The 27,300-nt window shown below is 46.4% G+C and overlaps 1 protein-coding gene across 3 annotated transcripts in view; it reads left to right on the forward strand.

Moving 5' to 3' along the window:
- PPP1R16B (protein phosphatase 1 regulatory subunit 16B) overlaps nucleotides 1–27,300 on the forward strand; it is a 62,533-nt gene that overhangs the window by 15,702 nt on the left and 19,531 nt on the right. For all 3 annotated transcript variants that reach the window (XM_062009130.1, XM_062009131.1, XM_062009129.1), the window contains exon 2: nucleotides 2,236–2,639. In XM_062009130.1, coding sequence (XP_061865114.1) covers nucleotides 2,393–2,639 — 247 coding nt within the window. In that variant the 5' untranslated portion in view covers nucleotides 2,236–2,392. The remainder of the gene's footprint in view (nucleotides 1–2,235; nucleotides 2,640–27,300) is intronic.

Genomic DNA, 27,300 nt, shown 5'->3' on the forward strand with positions numbered 1-27,300 from the left:
GGAGCAGGAGCACAGGGTCATGAGAGGCGGTGAGGAGCTTTCCAGCCAAAAGCCTGTGCTTGGAGAATGTGTGTGCCCCAAAATAAAAGCTCTTTAGGAAAGTGTGCTGCATTTATGCTGCTCTTGTCAGCAGGGTTTGTGGGGACCATGGTGCCTCTCAGCTCATGGGGGCTGTGGGCAGGGGTCAGGGAGAGCTGTGATGGACTCTTGTGCCATGGAAGAGCCCCAGGATGCTTCTCTCACTTCCCAGGGGCATGCTAAAGTCATGAGCTGGTATTTTTCCCCGCAGGCAAGTGTTTTAATTTCTAGGTAGTATTTCTTTCATGAAAAGCTTTGTAAGGATTTGGGTTTGTCCCTGTGTGGAACTAAAGTTTTGGTTTTTTTTTTCAATCTTAAGATCTTTAGGCATGAAACAGGGATTTTTTTATTCAGGTCTGTCCTGAAACCCTCAAAATAAGGTTTGCAGGTGCTGCTGAAGCTGCCCTTGGCCTTCTGTTGTCCATTTGCTGGCTAAACATGAGACCTGCCTGTGTGCTCTGGCTGAGTGAGTTTGTTTTCAGTTCTAAACCCAATTATTTTGTGGAGGAAATGGCGTGCCTCTGTCAGTCAGCTGAGATATTTATAGGTGAGCTTAACCCCCTGTGGCAGGTCTGTAGCAATGTTTGGAAGGAGTACGTGTCTCAAGCTTGCGAAATTTGCTGGTCAATGTGTTGCATGGCATGGACATTTCTCTATAGCTCCTCAGAGTAATGCCTCCCCAGCTGGGCTGCTCTGCCCTGTGAAGAGGGATGAACAAAGTCTTTCCCTGGCCCGGCTGGATGATGTAAGGGTTGGTATCCTTACCATGTCTGTCACCTGGGTCTAGCTACCTCTCTTCTGCTGCTATTTTTCCCATGGATGCTTTGCATCCATTGCTTACAAACTGCTGCTTCCTCTGTTCTGGAGCATGAGAGTTGAGCGGGGAATGGCTTCAGCTGCTCTGTTGGGGCTTTCTCAGGCTCTTACAAGTTCTCCACAGTCTCTCTTCCCTATCATCTCCTTTTTTTCTTTTCTTTCTTTTCTTTTTCTCCAAGCTGTCTGAACCACACGAGCTCACATGTTGTGTGGTTGGTTACAGCTTACCTTGATTTGGCATGCTCACCTTATCATTCAACATACTTTGCGTGGCTCTGTTCGGAAAGAACTCTTTCCAAAGAGTTGTGGAAAGAACTCTTTGCTCGTGACATTGGCTTTATTTCAAATGCACTTTTTGCTGTGGAACTGCTCCTTACACGTGGGACGCATTTCCTCCTGGCAGCTGCCTGTGGGTCCCCCAGCTGATTACATCTCAGGTCTCTGGTGGTGTGGTCACACCAAGAGTGTGTGTGATTTAACAGCTCTTCTTGCTGCATGTGGTTAAGGACAAAACACGAAGGAAGAGAGAAATTAACACAAAGCCCCAGGTTTTTAAGTAGCTGAGACAGTTCAAGTGGTTAATAATACCTCCCTGGGAGCCCCGTCCTATCCATTTGCCCTCACCTAGGGCTAGGGTGAGAAGGCTTGGTAGAGGGGTGCAGATGATAGTACTTGGTGGACAGAGCTCCTCTGGGAAAACCTGCCTGGCCTTGGGGCACTGCGTGGGTAGCTCCATGCACCTACAGCCTATACCTTCTGGTGTTATTTTGGTGGGATGGCTTTGTCTGACATTTGTGGCTTCCTTGGGTTCTGCTGCTGTAGTCTTGGTCCCCTCTGCCTTGTGTCTGCTGCTCAGACAGAAATGCTTCTTGGAAGTGGCTGCTGGTGCACATCAATGCAGGACAGTCCTGGCTGTGGTGTTGGGGACACTCCTAACAAGGGGTGATGGTTACACTGGAAGGGGCCAGCTGGAGGGAAGGATTTATCTCAGTACTTGAACCTCTCCTGAGTTGTCTGAGGAATGATACCAAATACTATGGAAGATCTTTGCTTATTAAGGCTTTATTCTCCTTGTCAGAGAGGACTGCCTTGAACTGTAGACACGAGTGAATTGTGCAGTAAAACTACTTAATGAAGAGGGTTTTGTTTGGGTGTTTGTAGTGGGTGAAGAGTAGAATCACAAAGGCCAGTGAAAACAAACAAGCAATTAAAACACAATTAAGTGAGCTGCCTTTTGAGGTGCGAGTTGTTGCCTCTCCTATTTTCCAACAGTCTGGTCTTAGTTGCTTGTCAGCACAGGGTGATGAGATTTGGTCCCTGACATTTTCCTCCTCATTTCAGGTTTGTACCGTATTCTCCTCTGACACTGTGATGGACCCTTCCCAGCTCAGCCTCAAGATGCTGGTATAGCAGCAGGTGGCTGCGATCCAGAGGACTTGTGGTGGGACATAATTTCCCGCTGGGACATCCTTCACCCCCCTCTCTCTCGGCAGAAGTGATGGATGCCCACGTGGACCTCCTGACGGAGCTGCAGCTGCTGGATAAGGTGCCCACGCTGGAGAGGCTGCGGGCAGCCCAGAAGCGGAGGGCTCAGCAGCTGAAGAAATGGGCACAGTACGAGAAGGAGATGCAGCACAAGAAGCGGAAGCATGAAAAGAAGAGAAATGCTGTTAGCAGAAAGAAGGTGTCGTTTGAAGCCAGCGTTGCCCTGCTGGAGGCTTCTCTGAGGAATGACTTGGAGGAAGGTAAGGCACTGGTACATGGAGTTTCTTTGTCTGGTTATTGTGAGGACCATGTAGTGCTGTGATATGATGAGGCATCTCTGTTGACATCCATGGACTGGAATGCCCTTGAGGTGTTGTTTGTGTTGCCACCTTTGATATAGCTTTGGCATCCTGAAAGCACTGTGACACCAGTGTTACCTAGATTGACATCAGGAGTGGGCACATGAGTGCCAGGATAAGGCAGGAGCTGTGACAGAGAATTGCAGGAAGAGAGGTGGCTTTTGTCACTTCGTGTTTCACACTTTCTACTTACAGGAGGTGTGAAACACTTATTTTGCCTTCTGGATATGCCTCCTTCAGTGGTTTTATAGAAACCTGTCACAGGGATTTACGTGTCAGTGTAAATCTCTTCACCTTCCCTGGTTGGAGGGATGAATTGAGAGCTACATGGATATATGATTTTTTTTCCCTCTATTCAAAATACTGAAAAGCATGACTTTATTTAATGCTTTCTGTAGAAGAGAACTGCAAATTATTCAGGAATTGGTTTAATTGCACCATTTTAAAGTGGATGAAAGTGCTTTGCTTTTGCTTCAAAATCTGAAGGGAGGAAGAAAAAAAGTCAAAATTTCAATTTCCATTAGCCTCAGCATAGCACAGGGGAAAACCAGTACGGTATGGGCAGCTAGGGCTTACTTCTCTCCAGAGAAGTAAAAACATTTATTCAAGGAGACCTGGAGCAGCCTTTGGGGTTGCTGCTTTGGCAAGTAGTGAAATTGGTGTGATCTTTGTGATCTCTTGGCATGGTAGAGACAAGGGAGATGCTTAGGAAACCTGGCAGTTGAGCTGTATCTTTGCTAGTGAATGGTGCTCTAGCTTCCAGCATATTTTTCAAGAAGCAGTGTATACTTGTCCGATACGTGGGTGGAAGACAAGGACCTCATCTTATCTTGTGAGGAATCTCCCCAAAGTCACATCCTTGATTCTGAGAAGGTATTTTATGCACCATAACTTCTCCTTGTGTGCATGTTTTGCACCAATTTGGAAATGGAGAGCTTTGGTGTGGACAAGGATGTCTGCCTAGGCAGTGGGTTACAAGCATTTGTCAAGCTCTGCTGTGTGCCTGTGGACTTGTGTGCATGTGTGGCCTGACCCTGGAGAAGCAGATGTGATAATGCCCTGAAAGCTGCAGGTGCTATTATTTGTTTTGACCCTGCCTTAAAGGTTTAACAGTTACTTCCAGCACTTTGCCCCAATGAACCTGTCTCTCTGAGCTGTTGTAGGAGAGCCCAATAGTGAAGCCAGCCAGAGCCTTACTGTGACACTGTGTCTATTGACATTGCCTGAGGTGACAGATGTATGACTTGTATTGCTTCTGCCAGTGCTGGCAGCACTTGGCAAGGTATGGCATGGTTGGGTTTTGCAGACTTGTCATGGGCTGAGGGTAGTTGTGCACCCTGAGGGCAGTGAGCAGGCAGGGCCCAATCCTCAGGCAGCAGCAGTAACAGGCTGGTGCGGAGGTGCTGTGGGTGACACAGGCCTTGCACCACGTACTGTTGGGGTGCAGGAGTGGAGCTCTCAGTTCACAGCTTCACTCCTTTCCTCCTGTAAGGGAAAATCCAGTGCTGTGGTCTCCCTGAGCACTGGGCTCGTGTTGGCCTCTTTCTGTAGGTGAGCCCAGGCAGCTTTAACCATCGGTCGCTCTTTCCACTGCTGTGCTGGTTGCGCTGGGCTTGATAAAGGCACTTCCCTTGGAAAATCAACCCCTCCACCCACTGGAGAGGGCAGGGGCCATATCCCTGGTGCCACAGATGCTTCCCCTGTGTAGCTGGATTTTTCAGATGCGTCAAGTTTTAAAATTTGATTTGTTTTCTAGTCAATTAAGTTCTAAATGTAATGTGTGGGCAGGATTAGTCCCTGCTCTGCCCTCTCTGTGCTGTGGGACCAGCAAAAGGGGAGGGGAGGACAGAGTCAAACCCAGATGCCAAGCTGGGAAAATTCCTTATCAAGTGCCCTAGGTCAATGTGAGGGAATTGATGGGCTTATGGGAGTCCCAGGTGATTTATTTTGGTGTGTGAATCATTTTTTGTTTCCATGTGGGAAGTGGAGGGGGAGATGAAATACAAATGATTAAGAAGCTGAGAAGTTAGTGTGAGGCAGGCTAGAGCCGGGGGTGCAGCTGGCACGCCTCACACGGAGCGGCCTCGGAGCTGGTGTGCCGTTTGCATTCTTTGGTACTTTCCTGTACTTCTGTATTTAGTTTTAATGTTCTTGCTCCTGAAGTGGGAGAGGGGATGGTAATAGGCTCTGTGCAATGAAACTGGGGAGAAGAAGTCAGTTGACTCTGTATCTGGAAGGTGTCTTGTAGTGTCATGTAACCTCCTGAGGAAGCCAGTGAGTGCAAACCCCTTCCCTGCTCAGAGGAGCCCTATGTCCCTGGGAACCTCACTGTCCTTTGCCTGTTCCCTGCCCAGGTGTAATTGAAAGTGCAGTAGCAGTTTCACTCAGCTCCCCTGCACCTGTAGATATCTGCAGCTCCTTCCCCTGTCCCTGTTTCCTTTTGCCATCAGCGGCATGGTCGCTGGGCTGAGCCACCCAACATCCCACCTAGCCTGGAACCTCTCAGGCTCTGCAAATGTGACAGCCTCAGGGAAGTGGACTTATTTCCCATGTGAGAAATTCAGGTTCATCCACAGCTGAGTGCACGGGTGGCTAGGCATGTTGCAGAATTGCTGTATCTTCATGTGGCAGCCAAGCAGGGCTGAAAGCAAGGGCTCCTAGGGAGAGTCAGCCCTGGCGTGGGCAGAAGCTGCAGAGGGGTGATGGCTGCTCATTCCTCACATCTTTTGTGACAGCTCTGTCAAGATATCCCAGGTTTAACAAACAAGCTGCTATTAAAAGTTCCTTTGTGTCTCTGCTGACAGAACCAGGGTAGGGAGCACACCCCAGACATGGTGGTGGCAGATGTAAGCAGACAGTCACTCTGAGGAGAAGTAGGTGGTGGGCAGTGACGCCAGACCGAGGGCAACCCCTCGTCCCCCTGGACTGCAGTACACTGGCCAGGACCTTTGGTTTGGAAAGCTGAAACATCTACAGAGGATTCATGGGTGAGCTCTGAGGTGAGAGCAGAGCGCTCCTAGTTGCCACTCTGGACCTGCTCTGCTCTCCCCCGTGGAGAAGCAGGAAGGACAGGGGGTGCAGAGGCTCTGTGCACAATCACTGTTTGAAAGGGAATTATGTTCAAGCGCTCACGCAGCTTTAGGCTTGAGCCAAATGGGTTGCAGGGGGACAGTGCAGAGAACACTCAGTCCCTGCAGAGCTTTCAGGGAGTGGCCATGTTGTGTACAACCTCTGGGCTGTTCTAATGGCTGTGAAGGAGAGTTGCTTCATTATGCAATAAAGTAATGCTTTATAAGCTGCTGGGCTAATTGCAGAGAATTTGTGAGGGCTGCTGAAGGCAGTGTCCCTTCAAGGCTGTCCTGTAAGGCGATGGATTGAAACTGTGGGGAGGAAGCTGGTGCAGCCATTCCCAGGGCAGCATCTTGTCCCCGAAAGCAGCCCAGGCTGCTGCAGGGCTGTCACGTCCAGGTCCTTCTACATGACTGAGCTCCTCTAAAAGCAGCCCCAGAGTGCGGGGAGAGGAGCTGGCGTTGTGTAAATTGAAAAAAGAGATCCCAGAGGTGAGTAAAGTGGCTGCCTGTACAGATGTGTGGCATTTGCTGTCTGGAAGTCCCTTTGCACACCTGCCCTGTTTGTCGGGGGAGCTCGTGCTTGAATGGCAGAAGCTGGAGGTGTTTGTGTTAGCTGGGGAGGTGAGCTTCAGCGAACCAAAGGAGAAATGAAGTCCCCAAAGGACCAATTCACCTTCTGCCAGCACTGGAGGTGCCCTGGTTTCTCTGCTCTCAGATAAGACCTATCTCCCTGTAGGCACCAGCCCCACACTGGCCACGGCTCTGAGAAGCACTGCTGCAAAATCCTTCAGCTCCCACCTTCTAGCACTTCCTCCTGCAAGCAAAACTTTGTCAGAGCCACAGTGTTGCATAAACCAACATTTCTGTACAAATTTAACCATGCAGATCCTTAGAGTTGGTGAGCCAGAAAGTGGATGAAAACTCAGGTTTGACCTTGGACTTTGTTTCCAGCAAAGCAGTTGCCATTAGCAAAGAAGCAGGCACAGTCCTGGGTCCTGCACCACTGTGGAGATGATTTCCCTGGGAAGGGTTTAAGTATTGCACAGCTTATTCATACAAATACATCCCCCATGTTTCCCTTCATGCTGACCCTTAAATGTCCTGCAAACGTGTGGTAATGAGGAGCCATCCCAGGCAGCTCTTACTGCACTCCCTTCACACCTCTGGAATAAACCCAACTTTGTCATTTGCAAAGGCACTTTAAGAAGAGGCCCTAATTAGTGTCTATAAATTGCTTTCTTTAACCTTTCCAAGTTGGTGTGATTTGTTCCCTTGTTACTAAAAACCTTTTATGAGGTGCCTTAATTTTCCACCCACGTTATTAGTCTTTTGAAGCTTTTTACATGGGGTTCCTCTGTCCATGTCTCTGAGTAACTGCATTTATCTATCTGAGAAGACTTTTCTCCTGGGTTTTGTGCCCTTTGAAGGACTGTGAAGGAAGAAAAAAATGTCTTTCATCACCAGCAGTCTGAGTGTAAATGTGGGTATTTGGGGAATGACTCGAGACAGAAGTGAAAAGTCTCATCAATAACAAAGGCATTTCTTGAGTTTTAAACTCCATCGGTGTGGAAATGAAAGCTGTCCTCTTTGGGAAGTGTGTGGGAGCCCTTGGCAATGGTGGATTTTGTTAATGATTGTTGGTATGTCTTCCAAAAGCAGATTCATGTATTTGGCCACATTGAACTAGGCTTTTTCATGCAATCTGGAAGCAATGCCAACATGGGGTGGCTTGCAGATAACTGGATGGCATCTGGGAGCATGGCAATTATTGAATATGCAACTTTCTCTGTTGTCATAACAAAAAAAGAAGAAGAATTTTTGTTACTTCCTGGAATTTCAGTCAAGTGAGAAAATTATTTCTCTAAGAGCTTGACATAGCAACTTTTCTGCTTGGGAGTTAATACTGAAAGCCCGTTGCAGGTTTTCCTGGGATGCAGGCCTCTCCTTCCCCAGATCTCTAGTCGCCTGAAACATTTCTTTTAAATAAGAAAATGAGCTATTTCCTTAACTTCAGAGTGTGTTTTACACAATGTGACACCAGCTGTTGTGAAAAAGCTTTGGTTTCAGTGGGTCGAGCTTCATCTTAATCCCTTTCAGAAGGATTGGGGTGTGTGTTCTTGGCATGCTGGCTGTTGCGTGCACTGAGCATTGCTGCTCGCTGTTTCAAGATGTGTGAGTTGAGAAACAGACTCTTTCTATAGCTCCAGATGAGAAATTCTGCATCTTTTCAGTTTCCCGATTCACAGCAAGGCTCACAGCAGAAGCAGTTTCCCTCCTGCGCCCACACAGTGAGCAATTGCTTTTCTTGACTAAAACAAGAACTGAACATGTGCATGCGAATGTGCTCTGTCCTCACTAAGGAATGTTGATGCAGGGATGCTGGATGGAACTTTTTTCCATCAAAATTTAAAACACACACACACACAAATGCCCCCCCACCCACCTCCTTCTCCCCTCCAACCTCTTGCAGGCCCAGCTGCCCACCCCTGCCTCCATGGGCACATCTTTGTTCTGGCACCTTGTTTCAGCAGAGCACATGTTCTCGGTTGCGTCATGGCAGTGGGTTGGTTTCACATAATTTTGGTTTCTGGCTTTTATATCTGTGGCAGCTTCCACCATTTCTGGTACCACTGAAAAGATTTCTTAAGTGTCTTGTAATACTTGTATCTCATAATGAATAAACAATGGATTCAAACTACTCATCCCTCCAGTAAGGATGATCACTTTGGATTCAAGGTGTTCTAAATCAAACCAGGACTGGCCTATGACTGTTGTCAATCCCAGATTTCTTTCTTACTAGAAGTGGCACAAATCACTTAACCCCTAAAATTTGGTTACAGTGTGTTTTGGAGGAAAACTTGGAACCATTGCCTCCTTGATTGCATCTATCCCTAAATCAAACTGGGCATTTATTTGGCTTATTAATATTTTCAATGGTTGCTTCTTAATGCAAGCCTGAGTAAGGAGTATTTCCTTTTGAAAGGAGATCTGGGCAATGGGGAGTAACAGCTGAAACTCTGGGTTCATGCAAGATGCAGTAGGTAGGATATGTAAGGTCACCATCTGCTCTGCAAACCCTGCTCGGCCAAATCACGGCAGGGAGAGCTCAGGATGTGACGGCCGCCCTCGCCGGGAACGTCAGAACTTTTGTCACACCAAGGCAGATTATCAATGGGACCTTAATTCAATCAGGTGCCTGGGGATGTTCATGCATACAACCAAGTGCTAAATCACTGGTGTTTAACCTTTCACTTCCTTGTCCTGGATACTCAGCTTCCAGTGACATGGAAGCAGCTTTGAATAGCTGTTTATTTCCTGATATCTACAAGCTGCCAAATGTCAAAGCCACAACTTCCCAGTCTGGGTCTGGTAATACTTGCTGATATACCACTGGCTTTTTCTAACCAATAACTTCCTAGCTTGGTCATCTTTATGATTTCCCTGGGAGGACCACTGCCTGCCATCCTCACAAGGGGACTGAGGCATGGAAGTGCAGTGATGGCCATGGATTTGGGTCAGATCAAGCACTGAAAGCAGCAGATCTGGCTGCCTGCTTGGTGGGATAGCAGTGTAGGAGGGCTGACACTTCAGCCCAGCCAGCTTCTTGCTCTGAAGGGCTGTGACGTGGTGTTTCTTGCAAGCAATGTGTTTCTTGCCTGCCTGGCAGCATTCCAGGTGTGTGCTGTTTACTATGCTCTGATTAACTGTGTGTTTTGTCCCACTCCAATAAGGAGAAACCAGAGAGTGTAAATAGCAGCTCAGTCAGGGACCTCTGGTATCTTCTGTGTAATAAGCAGCAGCAACCTGGAGTGAAATATCGTCTATCTTCCCACCTTGGCCATGACCTCCGATAGCCAAGGCTCCATCTCACTACGGTGCTCTGTTGTGGTATCTAATGCAACTCTGCCAAAAGGATATAAGACATCACCCTGAGCTCACTGGTACCTGCCATTTTGCAGCATCGTTCTATTTTCAAGCATGTTTTGTCAAAAAAACATCCAAACCTGAACAACCCGTGACTGAAAGCACAGATCTACAGTCCAGCGTCTAATTCTTCTTTGCCAAGGAATATTGGTGGGGAAATGAATATTTCTGGAGGTGAAGCCTTCTTGCAGAGCTAAACCTCACATGGCTGGTTTACCCTGAAGCAGCTGGAAACGTGGTTGTTGGACATAGTTTCTGAACAGGCAGAACTTGGCTGTAAGCTGTGGCTGCAGGCTCTGCTTTCTGCCCCTTCTCTTGGTTGAGAAAAACTTGGAAAGTAGATGAAACCTGTTTTATTTCCCCCCCCTCCCCCAAATTTAGATTCCTGCCTTTCTGGATTGGTGCCAGCTCAGCTCAGCTGGTGTAGATTTCTTCCTCCTAGAATCATGGAAAATAGAGGATGAGAGGGCCTTGAGAGGTCATGTAATCCACCTCCTGCCCCAAGGCAGGACCAACTGTATCTAAAATGCTTGCTAATGAGGCTGGAGTTAGGTATCTTAGTTTATTTATAGGCATCTCTCCAAGACAAGAGCACATATACCTGTGCAAGCCGTCCTGCTTCTCATTCAGTTTCACATATTGGTCCCACTTGCTTATGTTTACCCTCCTTGCCTCCTTTATTTTGCTCTGTATCCCGTCCTTACTGATGGTGAGTTTTCCTGCTTCCATGAGGAATGCTCTAATTCTTTCTTTACTAGCAGTTGCTATGGCAGCTGGTTCAGGCGGTGCCTTATAACCTAGTGCAGAGCTGTTTTTACATACGCTTTCACTGCTTGGGGTTTTTTTTTTCCCCCTGAAGCCTGGCCAGATATTTTGGAAACTTGATCACTTGCTGCAAATGTCTTGATATAAAATAAAATAAAAATAATCTGATTCTGGCACTACAGTTACAAATGTTTCATGGGCCATGCCTGCCCTCTAACCCAGCACCCAAAGGATGCTAAATAGGCCAGGAAGAAAACTGTTCAATTCTGTCTGCTGATGCCTTTGTAATCAAGAGCCAACATGCAATCAAGCACCCTGAGCTCCTTTTGATATAGGGAACAAGAGCCCATGTGCAGCTAGTGCAAGCGGATGCAGTTTCCACTGAGGTCCCTGCAATTTGCAAGTGCTCATTGCTGAATTCAGCCTCTGCATTCCCTAGATAGAGTGAGGCAGACTGACTGTAAACATTACTCATGTAGGAAGCTGGCTTTAGTTGCTATGTTATGTTTCTTGTGCACCGTATACATTTGATAACAGTTTGCAGCAGTTTAGCCAAGGATTTCAAGATAGATGTAAATTCCCATTTTCCTGATGGTCTTACCCACCTTACCTGGCTTTGCTCTCAAAGTGGCACAGAGGAGTATCACTGCCTTAAGTGTAAGAGGACCAAGCTCTGAGCTGCAATGGGGAACTCCCGGAGTCCCGTTTATCTTTATGTGCCTGTACCTGAGAAATCCTTTTAGTAACAAAAACCAACAAAAAACCTCCAAGAAACCCATCCACCTCACAAAAACACCATACTTATTTTTTTCTCTTCTTCTAAAGACTAGTGCCATAGTGTTCACCTCTAAGAAGAGGAGACTAGAGCAGGAATTAACCTGAAAGTCATTCTCACACCATTCTCATTGGTTGCACCAGTCCTGTTTTAACTCAGCTGGCAGCTGATGGTTTCCACAGTAGAGATGTGTTATTTGCACACAACTTGTATTTTGTCCTGTGTTACACCCACATCTGTCTGGAAACATCTGTGTTTTGAGTGGGTGGGGGAGAATCTGGCAGCTTCAAGATATTTCCACTCTGGTCTGATTCAGAGCACCAAAGGTTGGAGATCAAGTGCTGATACTTGCACAGTTCCGATTGAAATGATAAGACTTGAACATAATGAGACAATGATGGCTTGATGTGTTAAAGGTCTTTCAATTTGTGACCTGATCTAGGTGAACCTGCTTGAGCAGGGAGGTTGGACTAGATGATCTCTAAAGCTCCCTTCCAACTCCTGCCTTTCTGTGGTTCTGTGAAATTCTCCAATCTGAAGGATTCTCTGTGTCAAAACTTTCCATTTCAATAAAAGGAAGATGTTACCAGTGGAATGTTATTGAATGAAAATCATGAGGTCCTTGCCCAGGAATGGAACAGCTCTGCTGCACTGAGGTTTAATTGCTGTAGGACATCTACAGTGTGCCCAATGACTTGGGACAAGCTGGAAATCCATACCAGATCTCAGCCTCTTGACCCTGCAGTAAAGGACAGCCATTTCACTTGTGGCAAGGACATGGAGAGAAGATCACTTTCTGCATCTGTCTAGCAGTTTTAATTCTCTCAGAGGAGACAGGAAAGATCTGAACTGGCCTGTTGTGATTACCTCTCTGGAGGGTCTGCCAACTCTAGGGAGACCAGGACCTGACTTAGAAGCCTGTGGCTGGGTGACATGCAGTGCTCCCACATAGAGCAAGTTTCAACCTACTTAGGAGCTCAGACTCTTTCTACGACTTTCGAACTTTGCAGACCTGGTTTATTTTTTTGCTTCAAATCTTCTCTCTTTTCTCTTTAATTAGCAAGGCTCCACAGCACCTTAAATGGGACTCTTAATTAAAATTTGGGGTTGGTAGCCTGAAATAGCAGTCATTAGAAAGAGCCAGAGCTCCAGCGAAGGAGGCCAGTCCCTGTGAATCTGCAGTGACATCCTCCTGGCTCTCAGGCCGTTACTTACAGGGCTTTTTTTCCTTGTAAAGCTCATGCTGTCAAAACAATGATAAAAGGACTGAATGTGATATATGAAGCTTCAGTCTAGACTGTAACCAGTCAACTTTCAACCTGCTGCTGGATGCCGTGCCAAGACCACAATATCTCTGGCTTGGGAGGTGACAGTAGGTCATGGAGAATTTTGCCACTGGGTTTAAAATTTCATCTTAAAGGGCAGAATTTGTGTTTTCAAAGTAAATTTATTCTTCTATAACTTTCATCATATGATTGTGAAATAGCTACAAATAAGCTGCTGCTCTGTTCCCAGACCCACATTATTCTCATCTGTGGCACTTTTTGATCACTCTTCAGAGCAAGGAAGACTGTCGTTTGGGTATTGGTCAGCACTGAATCTGTAGCCTGGATTCAAGATTAGGAGTGTCATTGCATCGTTACTACTCAGTGCTCTAAGATTTCCCATGTATTTAGTAATGGGAGTGTTTTTGGCATTGATCTGTCCAGTTGCTTGAAGGGAAGCAAGAGAAAAAGTAGTATTTCTTGCTCCACCTTCATTTAAAACCTTGTCTTCTAGCTGAAGAGTAGTATTCATTGACTGATTTCCTCCTTTGAAGTGGGACTGACAGCTTGAATTGCAGCTAGAGGTGGAAGGAGCCATGCCCAGAGCAGTGCAAGGGTGACAAGACAGAGGTTTGGCCATCTGGCTTTGCTTGATCCATCTATCAGCCTCTTGGGTTTGAAAGCTTCCAGAAACAAGTTATTCATTCAGCCTTCCTGGACTGAGGTCTAACAGGAGCACATTCAGCTGTCACTAACTGGAGCCTTCTTGTGAATCCCTAAGCATTTTGGCCCAGATCTCAGAAGATATTTGAATCTCATAACTTCCACTGAAGTCAATTTGTTTTGGTTACCTAATGTGTTTGTGCTTCTTGAGAATATAGAACGCTCTGAAGAATGCTCAACTCCTTTCTCTTGGATACCCCACTTAAGCACTTGTGTCCCCTGGTGTTTTTTGCCCCTGTTGTTCCCCCTTCCCTGGTCAGCTCTGGGAGTTCCCATCAGCGATGGAAACCTCCTATCTCTTTGCTGTGGGGAGGAGTGATTCCATGGGGCAGCTATTACCCAGTTCTGGAAACTGACCCCATTGCTGTGGGCTCCCCACCCTCCTTCCCCTCCCACAGGAAGAGCCTGTGGGTTTTCCAGCTGTGGAACAGGAAAGAAATGGGGATCCTGTTTACCTATCCACTGTGCTGCTTGTATCTATTTAAAACTCCTCCTTGTAACGTGTTGCTTATTGCTGTGACACCTTGTTTGCCAGCTGTCCTGTCCCTGCTGTGCTGTCTGGGAAGAGCTCCTCTATGTGCACCGTGTGTGGAGGCAATGGGATGCTGGAGAGAGCTGCAAAACCCAGCAGGCTTATTTGAGGGGTTAAGGCACCAGCATTGGTTTCTGTGTAACTGGGACATGAAAACAACTGTCACTCGCAGACCTTGGGGTGTTGAGACTAGGATATTTATTCACACTGTGGTGGCAAAGTTGGTCTTACAGTTTTGCCCAGTCCCAAAGTAGTTTCTGTGCTCAATAGCATCCAAGTCAATATCAACTCCTTTGAGACGTGTCAGTGTCTGACCCAAGCATGAACTTGGGGTTTGGTGAGATTCATGGACAGCCTTGGCCACGTTTGCTATTTCTTGCTAAAATATGAAAGGACATTGGGCACCAACTGTTTTGTTGTGGGCATCCCTTTGCTCTTATTGGGAAGTCTGAATTCTCCACAGCTGCAGTAGAGACCTGCAGCATGGGAGGCCACCTTCCTATGGAGAACAGGAGATGGCTCCAAAGAAGAACCAGGAGTGCCTCCAATGCACGAGACCTGGGAGGACTCCCATATGCTGCTGGTGCTATGGGAGAATCTTGCTTCTGCACAGGAGCAATTTTTCTCGTGGTTACAGCTCCAAAGGCTGTTAGCAAAGGCAAGCAGGGTGACAGAGCTGGGACTGGAAAGGGTTTGCTGACAGAAGTGCCTGTGGGGTAGGCAAAGGGAAGGCTGGAGACCTATTTACTGGAGCAGGACACACATGGTGCAGGAGCAGGGTGAGCAGTGCAGCCTGCCCTTGGCTCTGGACAAACCTGGAGCAATGGAAACTTCATTAGGTTTTTAACACAATTTGTGGTGTACAGAGTGATAATGTGAAATGCTGACTTGTAGGCTTAGGCATTTAACCTGAGCAAGAGGGTGGCAGGCTCGCTGGGGGATATTTATTTTGAAAAGAAAACGTGTACCTGTGCTCGTGCATCCCCTGGGATGTGCACAGCTCCAGAGAGCAATGGGACTGGCAGGAGCCTGGTAGGACATGGCCAGGGCAGCTTTCTCTGAGGCAGGGGGAGCTCTCTGTGCTATTATCACCCCTGAGGTTGTTCCCATAGGGCTAGGGGACAGCAGATCTCATGGGAACAGCTCATGGCAAAGGCAATTGTGCCGTCTGGCCCTGGGATCAGTGGGAAGCCTGGGAGCTGGGCTGGGTATGGCAGAGGGTTCTTGAGTAGTGGTTAATGAGTGGAGCAGGAGCCCAAGGACCCAGCAGGTCACTGAGTGGCTGCAGTTAAAATTTAGCCCCTTGTCAGCAGCAGTGGCATCTGTGCATAGTACTGCACTGATTTATGGGAGAGAGGATTTACTGAAGGAGATGATGGCAGGTACCAAGATCTGCATCAGGCCTTCCTTGGGATGGCTGGCACAGTGCCCCAGAGGTGTCCATGTGTCTTGTTCCTGCAAGACTCAGTGCTGCAAGCACCCCAAGAGAGCACCGATATGCTGAGTCTGAATGCCTGCTCCCATCAGGGCCCACATAACCACAGTGGCAGGATGCCTGGGGCCTGCACCTGGGCATGGCCAGTGCCTGAAACAAATTCTTCCCGTGTGGTAATTCCTGCTGGCTGAAATGGTCTGAGCAAGAGCCTTGGTCTGGCAGTGTGGCTTCAACTTGCCCGTAATGAAGACAAGCTGCCTGTTGCAAGGAGAATGGCACTGCCAACAGACAATGAGCATCACTCACTCTAATTAAATTGCGGGGGGGCTTTTTTTTACAGCCCTTTTTTTTTGTTTTGGACAGATGCTTAATTAGAAAAGTAAGCTGAGGGGAGGGTGACTGTCCTTATTTAAAAGAGTCTACCCTTAGCCTGTAAATCTGGGCCAAATCCACTGGTACATTATGGTTGCTTTGTGCAGCTCTGGTAAGGAAAGCAACCATGAATGTCACTTTACAGCTGTTCTGCTTTGCTCAGTGAATCTGGATCAGTGTCTCTCTCCCTTCTAATCAGGTTAGTTTTCTTTTGATCTACTCTTGTTAGAGGAAACCTAAACTGATTTAGCTATTCCTATCCATTTTCCATTTGCCTGATAGCTCTTTCCACAAGGCCATGTCAGCTCTACCTTAATTCCTGTTGAATTGTCTGATGCTGTAACAGATGAAACTCTGGTGTATAACTTTGTAAATCTTAGCCAATAGTCCTTGGGATTCTTTTTTCCAGATGTTTTGTTTCATTTTTGGACAGATTAGTTTTAAATTGGCAAATGAACTAGATTTAAGGAGAAGACAGTTGCTACTAGCTGTCAAAAAGAAAACACTAATTATCAATCATGTTTTATTGAGCCTCTGTTGAAGTGATTTGCCCTAGAAAACATCATTTTCTTGACTCTATCTTTAGGAAATCTAATTTCTGTGAGTTCTGCTCTCTCAGTAATAGTGATGTATGCTGGAGCATAGAAGAAAGGAAAAATTAGCTCAGGATTAAAATCTGTGACACCCTGGAATTCAAATGCCCTGTTTTCAGGAGCACAAACCCATTATTCATGCTGGTGTGCCATGAAGTCATGGCAGATGTGCATTCCTGGTCACTTCAGCACCTAAAGCCTCCCCGTGCACATGATTTACAGCTTTCCTGGACGCAGCAGGGTTTAGTGAAGGTGGTGGCTTGTTTGTTTGCTCTGAATAGGCTTTGGTTTTGAAAAAGAGCCTCGAGTTACTGTGTGACAAGATAAGAATAGTTGGGGGAAATCTCAGCATTCCTGCCTGGCTCCGGACCTTGGCTGCAGCCCTGCGCTTCCCGTGACTCAGAGCAGCACAAAGGCACCAATGTCCTCTGAAATCACCTGAGTTTTGCAAAGCTGCTGCTAGAGCTGTTAAGGAAATCGTGTTTTTAGTGAGTTATTCTCTGCTGCAGTTCTGTGTGATGTTCTACAATATATCTCACTCTGCTCCTGTTGTCTTTAGTGCACTCAAGTTGGCTGCCTGGCAAGGCAGGTGGAGAGACATATCCCACAGAGGCTCACATAGCCTCTTATGACTACAGACTGGTTTTGTTTTGTGATAAATTGAACAGGGTTCAGCACTTCTTATCAAGCTATTTTTTTTGTGAAAGGGAAGTGTTATCCCTGAGGGAAAATGCAGTAGTATGTGTGACATAGACAGGTGGGAGCTGAACCAGAAATGTGACCTTAGGTCCGCATAGCCTGGGCACTGTCTCTTGCTGCTGGTTTAGTCCTGGGGGTTCTGCTTCATCAACAGCAAATTTCTCCTTCAGAAGTATCAGAAAGGAAGAGATTGCCAGCCAAGAAGCTGAAGAAGCCTTGTCATTCGAATTTGATAAAATATTAGAAGAAATTCCTTGACTTAAATACGTTGGGATGGAGGAAGGAGGGACTAGATGGTGGCAAAGCATCCCAAAACTGTTGACAATATGAGGAGCTCTTTATAAGAGCTTCTGCTTCTCCCACAGTTCTTTGAAGAACCTCTCTTTGCATACCTTGCCTGTCAGCTGCTCTGGGGCTCAGGTCTGTCTGAATTCCCATCAGACTGGAGCTCTTGTGGCTGGTTCTGGGGTGCAGGAGGTGGCTTTGCTTTACACCTTGTTCCCTTCCTTTGGTGACTCTGTAGATTGCTGTTCCTCTCCACCTGCAGTGGGGATGGCCTTGCCTGAACCTTGCCTGTGTGCGCTGAACATTCATCTCTGCTTTTATGGGTGTGTTTTTCACTAGAAATGCCTGGTGTGTATGTTCTGGTTTTTAATCTCTTTGATGCTGTTGCATATTACTGAAACAAAACATCTCCAACCAATTTGGTTTATTAGGTCTGTCTAGAGAAACAGCCCTCTTGAGGAACAGCCCTGATGGGGAAGAAGGCTTCAGCAGTAAAGCGCTTAACATAGTCTCTCCCAAAAACTATCTGTGCCTCATGCCAAGCTTGATTGTCATCTTGCTCCTTTTAGTCCCTGCAATTGTTCTGTACCCAGAGTGTATGTGGCCATTTGATCAATGAGGACTGAACGCATGTTTGTTGTGAAAATATCCTTTCCTTCAGTGCCCTTGTAGGTGGAAGAGGGAGGTGGAAGAGCCTGCTGCTCTGTCCTCTCCTTCAACAGAAAGTATGTGGTGATATGTGGAGATCTTGGGCAGCAAAATGTGTTCCCCTAGAAACAGAATGCACAGATTATGCAACTTATGCAGCCAGAGCCCATTCTAACTCATTTTTTGCTGCCAATCCCCTTCTTCTCAAGTGTGCTGAGTAGAGGAAAGGTGATGGTCCTGGTGAGATGTGGAGGCAATCCAGAGGTTACAGCTGTAAGAGCTGACAGCAGCCAAGGCAGAATCATAGAATGGTAGGGGTTGGAAGGGATCTCTAGAGATCATTCAGTCTAACCCCTGCCTAAAGCAGGTCTGCCTAGATCAGGTCACACCAGAATGTGTCCAGGTGGGTTTTGAAAACCTACAGAGAAGGGGACCCACATCCTCCCTGGGCAACCTATGCCAGGGCTCCCTCAACAGAACTTTTTCCTTACATGTAAGTGGAAGTTTTTGTGTTCCAGCTTATGTCCATTACCCCTTGTCCTGTCACTGGTGACAACAGAGTAAAGTGTCACTCCATCCTCTTGACAAACACCTTCTAAATACTTATAAGTGATGATGAGGTCCCCCCTCAGTCTTCTCTTCTCGAGGCTGAACAGCCTCAGGTCCCACAGACTTTCCTTATAGGAAAGATGTTCCATTCACCTCATCATCTTGGTTTCCCTGCACTGGCCTTTCTCCAGCAGTTCCCTGTCCCTCTTGAGCTTGGGGAGCGCAGAACTGGACACAGGACTCCAGATGAGGCCTCACCAGGTCAGAGTAGTGGGGGAGTAGAACCTTCCTTGACATGCTGCCCACACTCTTCTTGATGCCCCCAGGATGCCATTGGCTTCTTGCCCATGAGGGCACATTGCTGCTCATATTTTGTTTGTTATTAGCCAGAACTCCCAGGTCCCTCTCCTGGAGCTGCTCTCCAGCAGGTCACCCCCAGCCTGTGCTGGTGCATGGGATTGTTCCTCCCCGGGTATAGGACTCTGCACTTGTCCTTGTTGAACCTCATGAGGTTCCTCTCTGCCCAACTCTCAAGCAGTGCAGCCTTCATACACTCTCTTTTCAAAGGGGAATAGCTAGAATTTGGTTCAAGATTTGTAGGTCAAGTTTTCATTACACAACTGTACCGATTTCAGCTTTTTCTGTGAGATCCAGGCTTCATTGGATGCTCCTGGTCTGGTGGCTTCCTTTCCTTGGGAATTCTTTATGATGAGATATACAGAAGCAAATGGGATTTCTGTGTTGTAGCACTAGCTGGGTGTTGTAGCAGAGGGTTGGGGTGGCATTTGTTTCAGTCTGTGAAATGTGGGAAACATCTTGGAAACATTTGTTGCAAACAACTGCTTGGAAAGAAAGCGACTTCTTTTAAGACTTTTTTTTCCAGGCAAAGGTAGGACCTAAAACAGTTGAGGCGGGTCTTACAATTTATCACAGACCTAGTAATGAGGATTAGATCTCCTCCAGCTCCCAAAACAAGTACAAGTGCTCTTGGCAGAAATTGCACTGACCGCATGGATCTCAATCCATGCTTGAAGGACAAGACTGCTCGTGAGAGGAAGATTATCCCCTTGGTTTAGTCAGCAAGAGCGCAACCCTCCCATTTCACAAGGGATAAACTGGTCTGTGGTGTCTCCAGGAGCCAGAGCACTTTAATTCCTGCCCTCACAGTGGTCTTTAAGGACCTGATCACCCTGGCTAGCCAGCCCCAGTTCTTGAAGGACTTGCTCTACAAAAGATTGTTGAGTAAGATGCTACAGGCCTCTTCTGGATGTTGGTCAGCAGAAACATAGGTTTTCTTTCATCAGAAACTGCCAAAGTTGCTCAGTTTTGCTTAGTGCTGGAGATACTGAATTTTGATTTTAGTAGCAGGAAGAAAATAGAGGAGTGCTGGATGCAGCCTAAGCAGTTACAACATGGGGCTGCCCAATGGCCTCCAGCTGACTCCTGGTTCCCTGCACTGTCACTGATCCACCTCTGCAACCTGTAATGAGTGCTGCCGGCAAAGCAATGTAAGCAGATGCTTAAGCATTAATTACTTCACTGAACTTACTAAGGTGGATTTAGCTACTAAAGCATTCTGTTATTCCTAGAAAGTTTTTAAGTAAAAATATTAGACTATAGAATCAATGGGAGATGACACAAAGCTTGTGCCTGGCTTTCCTCTTGTTTAGTGTTGGAGATGTGAGGTTTTTAGGTAATGCAATCATGCAGTCTCTTCTCCTCCATTACACGTCCAGCAGTGTGGCAGGAGAGCATAAGGAGGCTCTCTCCCCATTTGCTCATGTGTAAGTGATGCAGTGAGTACAGGGCAATCGGCTATTCAAGCTCAGAAGATGGATGTCACCTTTCTTGCATTGTGACAGCTAAAGGTGGCCCATGACACTTGGGTTCTTGTAGAGTTAAATATGTAATGACAAACTCCCCGATGTGAGGGATCTGCTGGGGAGGGAGCAAGCAGGATGGAATAAAATGGTTCATTAACAAAACTAGTTCTAATATAGAAGTAAGCAGAGTTTTCACCACTGTGGAGAAGAAAATGGTCCTGCCACTACTAATGGAAAAACTTAAATGGGGAATTTTAATGACTTAATTAATTTAAAACCAGCAGTTTTCTTGGGAAATGCAATATACTGTGGCAAACTGAAGCTTTTCTCCAGAAAAGGAAAAATTGTCACATCTGAGCTGACTCTGGCTGAAGACAGTATGGGAGGCGTTTGATTTGCAGTACTATGAAGGGAGAATTGGGAAGGGTCTTTCATCCCAGGACAGGAGACTTCTTGAAGTGACGAAGGGAGAAAAATGGGGTGTATTGCTCTCTACTCCCTGCTGTTGACTGCAACTCCTTGTTCCCAGCATTGAGGAGTTAGGTCTTCAATGTGCAGAGATATTGCTTTGATAAATGGGATGCATTAAACCTGCATAAGAACTGTAGGAATGATGTATTTTTTTATTTGGTGGTTTAAACTGTATATTTTGTTAGGATTATTAAGCTCAGCATGAAAATGAAAAGCAAAATACATTTTTTAAAAATCACTGTATGCACTGGGACTAAAGGGCTCATCTCAGAAACAGGATAAAGCATCAGTGACCTGGTCTGAAGCAGTAAGGCAAAGCACTTTCTGGAGGAGAATTGCAGCTCTTTTCCTCTTTACATCAAGAAAAAGACTTCAGGCTGACCCTGAAGGCTGCTAGAGAAGTCTTGTGTAAGTGTTGGGAGACCTGAGCTCACATCCCTAGTGTCAGCTGTACCTGTGGATTTGGACTCCAGTCCTCCCATCCCATGAGAGAGCATCCCTTTTCCTCTGCCACGATGTACACAACTCCTCAGCACTTTGTGAGAGGGAGATGGTTTTCTTTCTCCACTGAGCTCTGATCTGAAAGGTTTTGCCAAATTCAAACTGTGTTCTGCAGATGAAAGTTTTAAGATGACTGAGGTGGTTTTTGAAAGTGAAGGAGCCACTCACTAAAAAGGAAAGTGCTCCTGACCCTGTGTGCAGTTTCTTTCTTCACTGCATCAAAGTGGAGGAAGCTCAGCAGAGGAGGACTGGCAGCAAAGCTGCCGTGCTTTGAGTTTGCATGAGGGTGGCACTTTGGTGCCTGTGGATATGGCAGAGATCTCTCAAGCTGCTTCCCTGTGGGCTAACCGCTTGGCAACCACGATGCTGTATTGCATCACCCAGCCTGGGAACACTCATCTTTCTACCATTTGAGGTGGTGGGAAGCAGAAATCACATTGAAATTCTGACAGAAGTTTAAGAGCGTTTTCAACCTGTGTGATGAGGCAGATGAAATGACTAGGTGGTCTGTATGCTGAGCACTTGACAAGTTATAGATGAGCTCAGGCTGTATCACTGTGTGCCTACTTGTTTTGACACAATTTAAAGGCCTTTTGTGCAGTCTCTGAGGAGTCATAGAAGGGAATTTCAAGCCGAGCTAGTGTCCTCTGCACACAGCAGACATCACACAGATTTCTTTATGTACCTTCTGTCAGACCTTTCTCATTGATTATAAGTATTACTGTAGCTGTGTAAAACCAGCATTTCTGCCAAGCTAGGTGCTATCTTCTGATTCAACTGCTAAAATCATGAACTGGTTTCCATGCAGTGCTGAACACGTTTGATGGTGACGTACATGGAAAAATTCTTCTGGTTTCTCTGACAAGGATTTGTTGGTTGCCAAGGGCTGGGAGAGTGCAGCCCCTGTGGCTCTCTAATCTGTTTGATTATGTTGAAAAGAAAATTGCATCAGGAGAGCTTGGAAACATGCCTGCTTGGTATGTGTGCTACAAGGACCACCTGCATCCCCAGACCTGGTCCCACAGTGTGCCATTAGCTGTGGACCTTGTGCAGTGTTTGGTGGCCCAGGCCTGCTGCCCGCTGGCCTGCTGCTTGGGCCAGCACTGGGCTGTCACAGGCTTTGCAAGGCAGCAGCTAGGCAGGGGTGATGTTCCACATCAGGGGTTGCTTTGGAGTTGGAGCTGTTTGACCTGGAGAGCAAACTGAATGAGCTTTTCTGTTAGTACTAAGAAGTTCTGGACTGTGTGGTTTGTCTGTGTGAGATAAGTACTGAAATGAAGACTGAAAGAGAAATTGTTTGAAACTGTAGGGGAATAGTGGGATTTGATCAGCTCTGAAAACCTGCAAGCTTCTGGGATTTGGGCTTGTGAGAGGACAGATAAAAAAGAGGCTGCCCTGGCTGGGTGGCTAGAGAAGGTCAGGGATGGCTGTCAAATGTAGGCTTGGTGGCCACACATGCTTCATTCTCCACCTTGGTGACAGGATCATTCCTGATTGGTAAGGAAATGAAGCATGCTGCCCTTCAGATGTCCTTGCTCCACCACCTCTTGTGCCTTTTTCTCCTTACCCAGCCCAGGTCCTTAATGTGATCAGCAAACAAGTCTGAGACAAGCAATAGAGACCTTCCAAGGAACGATACCAGCTGAGTGCTGCTAGCAAGCCATGGCTTTGGTTTCTCTTTTTAAAATATCCATGGACAATATATATCCATTACCAAATTCTGTCGAATACAGGGTTCAGTTTGATCTCTGGCTGCCTTGAAGCTGTTAGCACTGAGACTTCAGCTGCTTTGCCCGATTGCTTTTGACTGAATAACCAAGAGGACAGGGGAGAGGAGAGTTTTCTTCTGCTTAAAGGTTAGAGCTGTGACCTGGGACTCAAGGGCAGTGTCACAGCTGTGCCTTGGACCATCACTGTGACCTTGGCAAAGAAAGCTGAGCCTCCAGAGTCTCGGTCTAACTCAGGCTGAGATGTCACATTTGTGAAATGAGGTGGATACTGATTGAAAAATCCCAGGAGACAACCCAGAGCTTGCTCTGCTAACTGCAGCAGTGCTTTTGGAGATCTCTGGATGAAAGGCTCTGTTGAAATTCAAATCTCTGAATTGTGTAAAATTTGCTGCTGAATAATTACAGGTTGCAACAACAGAAGGGCTGCTAAGGATAAGCCCACACTTCTCAGCAGTGAAGTTGCTGCTTCAGGTTGCTGCTAAACTTGTGTGAAAGTTTTCTTTCTGTAGAGTTTGCTTTTTAAAAGGAAACCCACAATCTCTCTTTATTTGACAAAAGAAAAAAAAAAAGGAGAGGACTTTTTGCTTTGGCAGGCATTTCCCTTCCAGCACTGCACAGAAATGCAGTAAGAAACCGTGCTGGTGGTGATGTAGCAGATGATACTGTAGCTCCTGACGTGCCTCTGCAGTCTCCCCTGTGGGGTGGTGGTGTGAGATACATCCAGGCTGGGTTCGAGCTGGGGCTGACACCAGCTCCCACTCTCCCCCTGTCACACAAGCCTGGTTTTGAGTGGGCTATTTGCAGTGTGTCCCAACACACACACTTCTTCCTTATGGTGATCAATGGGAGTAGACCAAAGGGTGTGATTTAGCCCTGTATGTCTTAAAGAGGTACAAAGGGAGACAACATGGGAGGGTGGTAAAAAAACCTCAAAAACAGAATGTGCTGATTAAGTGGATGCTGCTGAGGCTGGATAAGATACCACAACAGGCAGAGCAGTTGGAGCTTCTCTACAGAGCAGGACAAGGTTAGAAATACATAACAGAAGGAAAGAGTCTCTGAAGTGGGGCAGACAGAGGAGCAGAGAAGGGTCTGCTGCTGAGCCCCTGGGCTGTGGTCAGCAGGCTGTAGCTGTGGGGAATCATTTGGAATTAATTCAGGGCAACTTGAAAAGCAGTTGTGTATTTCCCCACCCCTCCACCAAAACCTCTTTTCCGTTACTCTAAATAGAAAGTTTCCTGTTTTATAATCGAGACTCTTCACAAACATTCATGTGGTTCAGGCCAACATACAGCTGCTTAGCTGGGGCCATAGGATGCCTGAAATACAAGCTGTGGCAGAGGCTGTTGATTCTGGAACCTAGTAACACTTTCAAATGGCAATATGAACTATTTCCTGCTACACTGAGCATATTAGAGTATCCTCTTGCAAATCCTGGGAGACTGACTCTGTGTGGAGCTTGGGGAGGGGTATTGCAATTCTGCCCCTGGGTCACCTGCTGTGTTATTGTGTTAATGTAACCTGGGAAACTCTTCACATACTGCTGCAAAGACAGCTGCAAAAGTTTACCTCCTGACACCATTGTTCCCTTTTATCTGAACACTTCTTAAGCTGAAATTTCTATTAAAGCAAATTCATTTTTTTGCTGCATTTCATTTTTTTGGTACCCTGAAAGATTTGTTTTCTAATAAGCTTAGTGTAGACATCACAGCTGATGCATGTCTTAGTAGATGGGTTTTGGTCCAATACATCAAAAGTAGTTTCTGAACAGTTATGTAAGTGGGATCCTCTGTGCTACTCAGATAAAGGGCTTTGATGTTGTGTTGTCTGAGTGGATTTGCATGTATTGCCATGAATTCCAAGGAGAGCTTTTTGTAGGAAGAAAGCTGGAAGTCCCACACCAATAGGAGAACTGGGAGGTCCTGGTGGAGCATTTAGTGGATCTGTAGATGCCCTTTGTCTCCGCCTGAAACACAAAAGGAAGTGAGATGTGCTGTTTCCCTGCTTGCACCCACCAGACCGAACATTTCAGGTGCAAGTTGAAGACATGAGGGATGCAGGTTCTCACTGAACCCTCTCCCCTCACTTTCTGATAGTGTTCCCTGCTCAGGCCACCAGCTCTGATGGTTCTGACTACAGCAGACCATTCCCTTTGCACATCATCGGTGCCTTCTGCTGAGCACCATCTCACCCTAAAAACCAGCTCATCACTACAGCTTCTGAGTTATCCTTGGGAAACTTGCCCTTGCTCTCCTTGACCTGTACCTCCATAAGTGTGACTGATGTAATTTTTTTTAGTACCCTTTAAATGGTCACCATTCAAATGCTGACTCCAAAATGCCACTCAGAGAGAAGAGGCTCTTTGGCAGCCCAGGTGTCACTGTCGCAATGGTGCTGGCAAATCTGTTTTCCTGGCTTCCTGCCCACAGAAATCCTGCTGAAGGCAGCTGAGCCCGAAGGTTATATAAAACACTCATCCCTTTTAAAGCCTCTCATCTGTTTAAAAACCATACCAAAATGATTTATTTATTCTTCCAACAACAGATGAATGGGAAAACAACAAAGTAAACCCTGACTTTAGTTTTCCTTTTTGTATTTGCTATCTCCTGTGTGGACCAATTTCACTGTTAGCCTGAACAGGAGAGGACGAGGGTGCTTTTGAATGGGATGCTACATCCACAGAAAGGCTTTGTTGGATGGCAGCATCCTCCGATGTTTATTTTCCCTGTTGAAAAGAATTTGGATTTTTCTGCTGCATCCTTTGAGCATTGCTGGTTGCAGATGGGTAACTTGCAGTTACTTGTCTGAGTAATCCCAGGTGGATGGCAGCTATTAAAGAAAGATGCCTTAGCATCACTAGCAGTAGGTGGATTATCAAAGCTTGAAGTCCTATAGATGCAGAGCAAGAAATATGTAAGATGCAGTAGGGTTTGGGCACCTGGCTGAGGCCCATTCATCCAAGGTGCAGCTGTAGGTGGCTGTCCCTGTACAATATACTTCTTGGTGCTCTGATACTCCAGTGATGAAAAGCAAAAATTCACTGAAATCAGTGCAAAGGCAGGGAGAAAGAATTGGACCCTGTATGTTAAATAATGTGTGATTTGTTGGCAACTCTCAGTTGCTGTTGGAATAAAACTGAACCAGGCCCCCAGCTGTGCAGGAAGAGCCTGCCCTGTGAAGCAGGCTCCTTGATGCTAAGGAAGGGTATGTCCTCTTAAGCAAGAAGCATGGGAATCATAGATTTTCCCTGAGAGAAATGTCACCTGGGCTGGGGGTAGCTGCATGAGTGTCTCTGCCTGTCTGAATATGCACAAAGCAGGTGGGGCTCTAAATAGGTGGCCTTGCTTGAAACTTCCCAGGTTCTCTGACTATATTGGAAGGAATGTGTGTTCCCAGCTATAACCTTGATGAGAAGTGTCTTAACAGGCTTTGAACCTTCCCAAGGAAGCTTGGTGATCAGTCATGATGGGACACCTCAGTTGCTGGCTCAGGAGGCAAACTGGGACATGCTTATATTTAGGTATACTAGATGTTTGAAGCAGCTTTGAGTGTGGGATCTTGTTTTCTGTGGAGTTTATGTCTTTGGGAAAGCTTTAGGGAGCTCCAGAGTTTCTCAGTGGATCAGGATGGGCATGTTGTGTGTTGGAGGGAGTGGAGGATAAGGCTGAGTAAGTTCATCCTGTTATTACTCAGAGTTTAGGTATGCTCTTAAATATGAATATCCATAGTATGCTGTGTCAGGAAGCTGGATGCTTTGCTGGCAGAACTTCAATGCTGTTGTCCTGGCAATGTTTCTCCTATGTAATAAATACCACTTCAAAACCTTAGCAGTAAAAATGCAGCTTTGAAGGAGCTAAACCCATCCATAGGGTCTGAGTTACAGTCTGACAAGCCGTGGATCAGTCTCTCCAGACCTTTGACAATACACCTCTGTGGCACAGACACTACCAGGTACTGCAAGTAATGCTGGGAGGAGTTTCTTCCATTATGCTAGATTTTGGACTAAAGCTACATCTGGATGGAATTGACTTGTAGCAATGTGTATCTTATTCCAAGTGAAACTTCATTTTATTCAGTGAAATCAGGTAGAAACTTTCAAGAATTGTTCTACTGCCATAGAACTCAGCACAACAGTAGCTTTGAAGGGTGGCCTGAGAGCTAGGAAGTGAACTAGAAGAGCTTAAATATGTTCCAAAATAAATCACTGAGGGCAAGGGATCAAGATAAACCTGGACTTTTGAAAACTGATGGTCAGTATGTGTATGTAAACTTGGAGCACATAGATAAACCTGCTTGCTAGAGTGGACAGTTTGGCACTACGTATTTTGGGGAGGAATGGGGGCCTCCTATCAGAAAGACGTTTGGATTTTCTTCTTTCCCTGGTGTCTGTATCAGTTTCAG

This window comes from Colius striatus, chromosome 16, assembly GCF_028858725.1.
Source record: "Colius striatus isolate bColStr4 chromosome 16, bColStr4.1.hap1, whole genome shotgun sequence".
Classification (NCBI taxonomy): domain Eukaryota; kingdom Metazoa; phylum Chordata; class Aves; order Coliiformes; family Coliidae; genus Colius; species Colius striatus.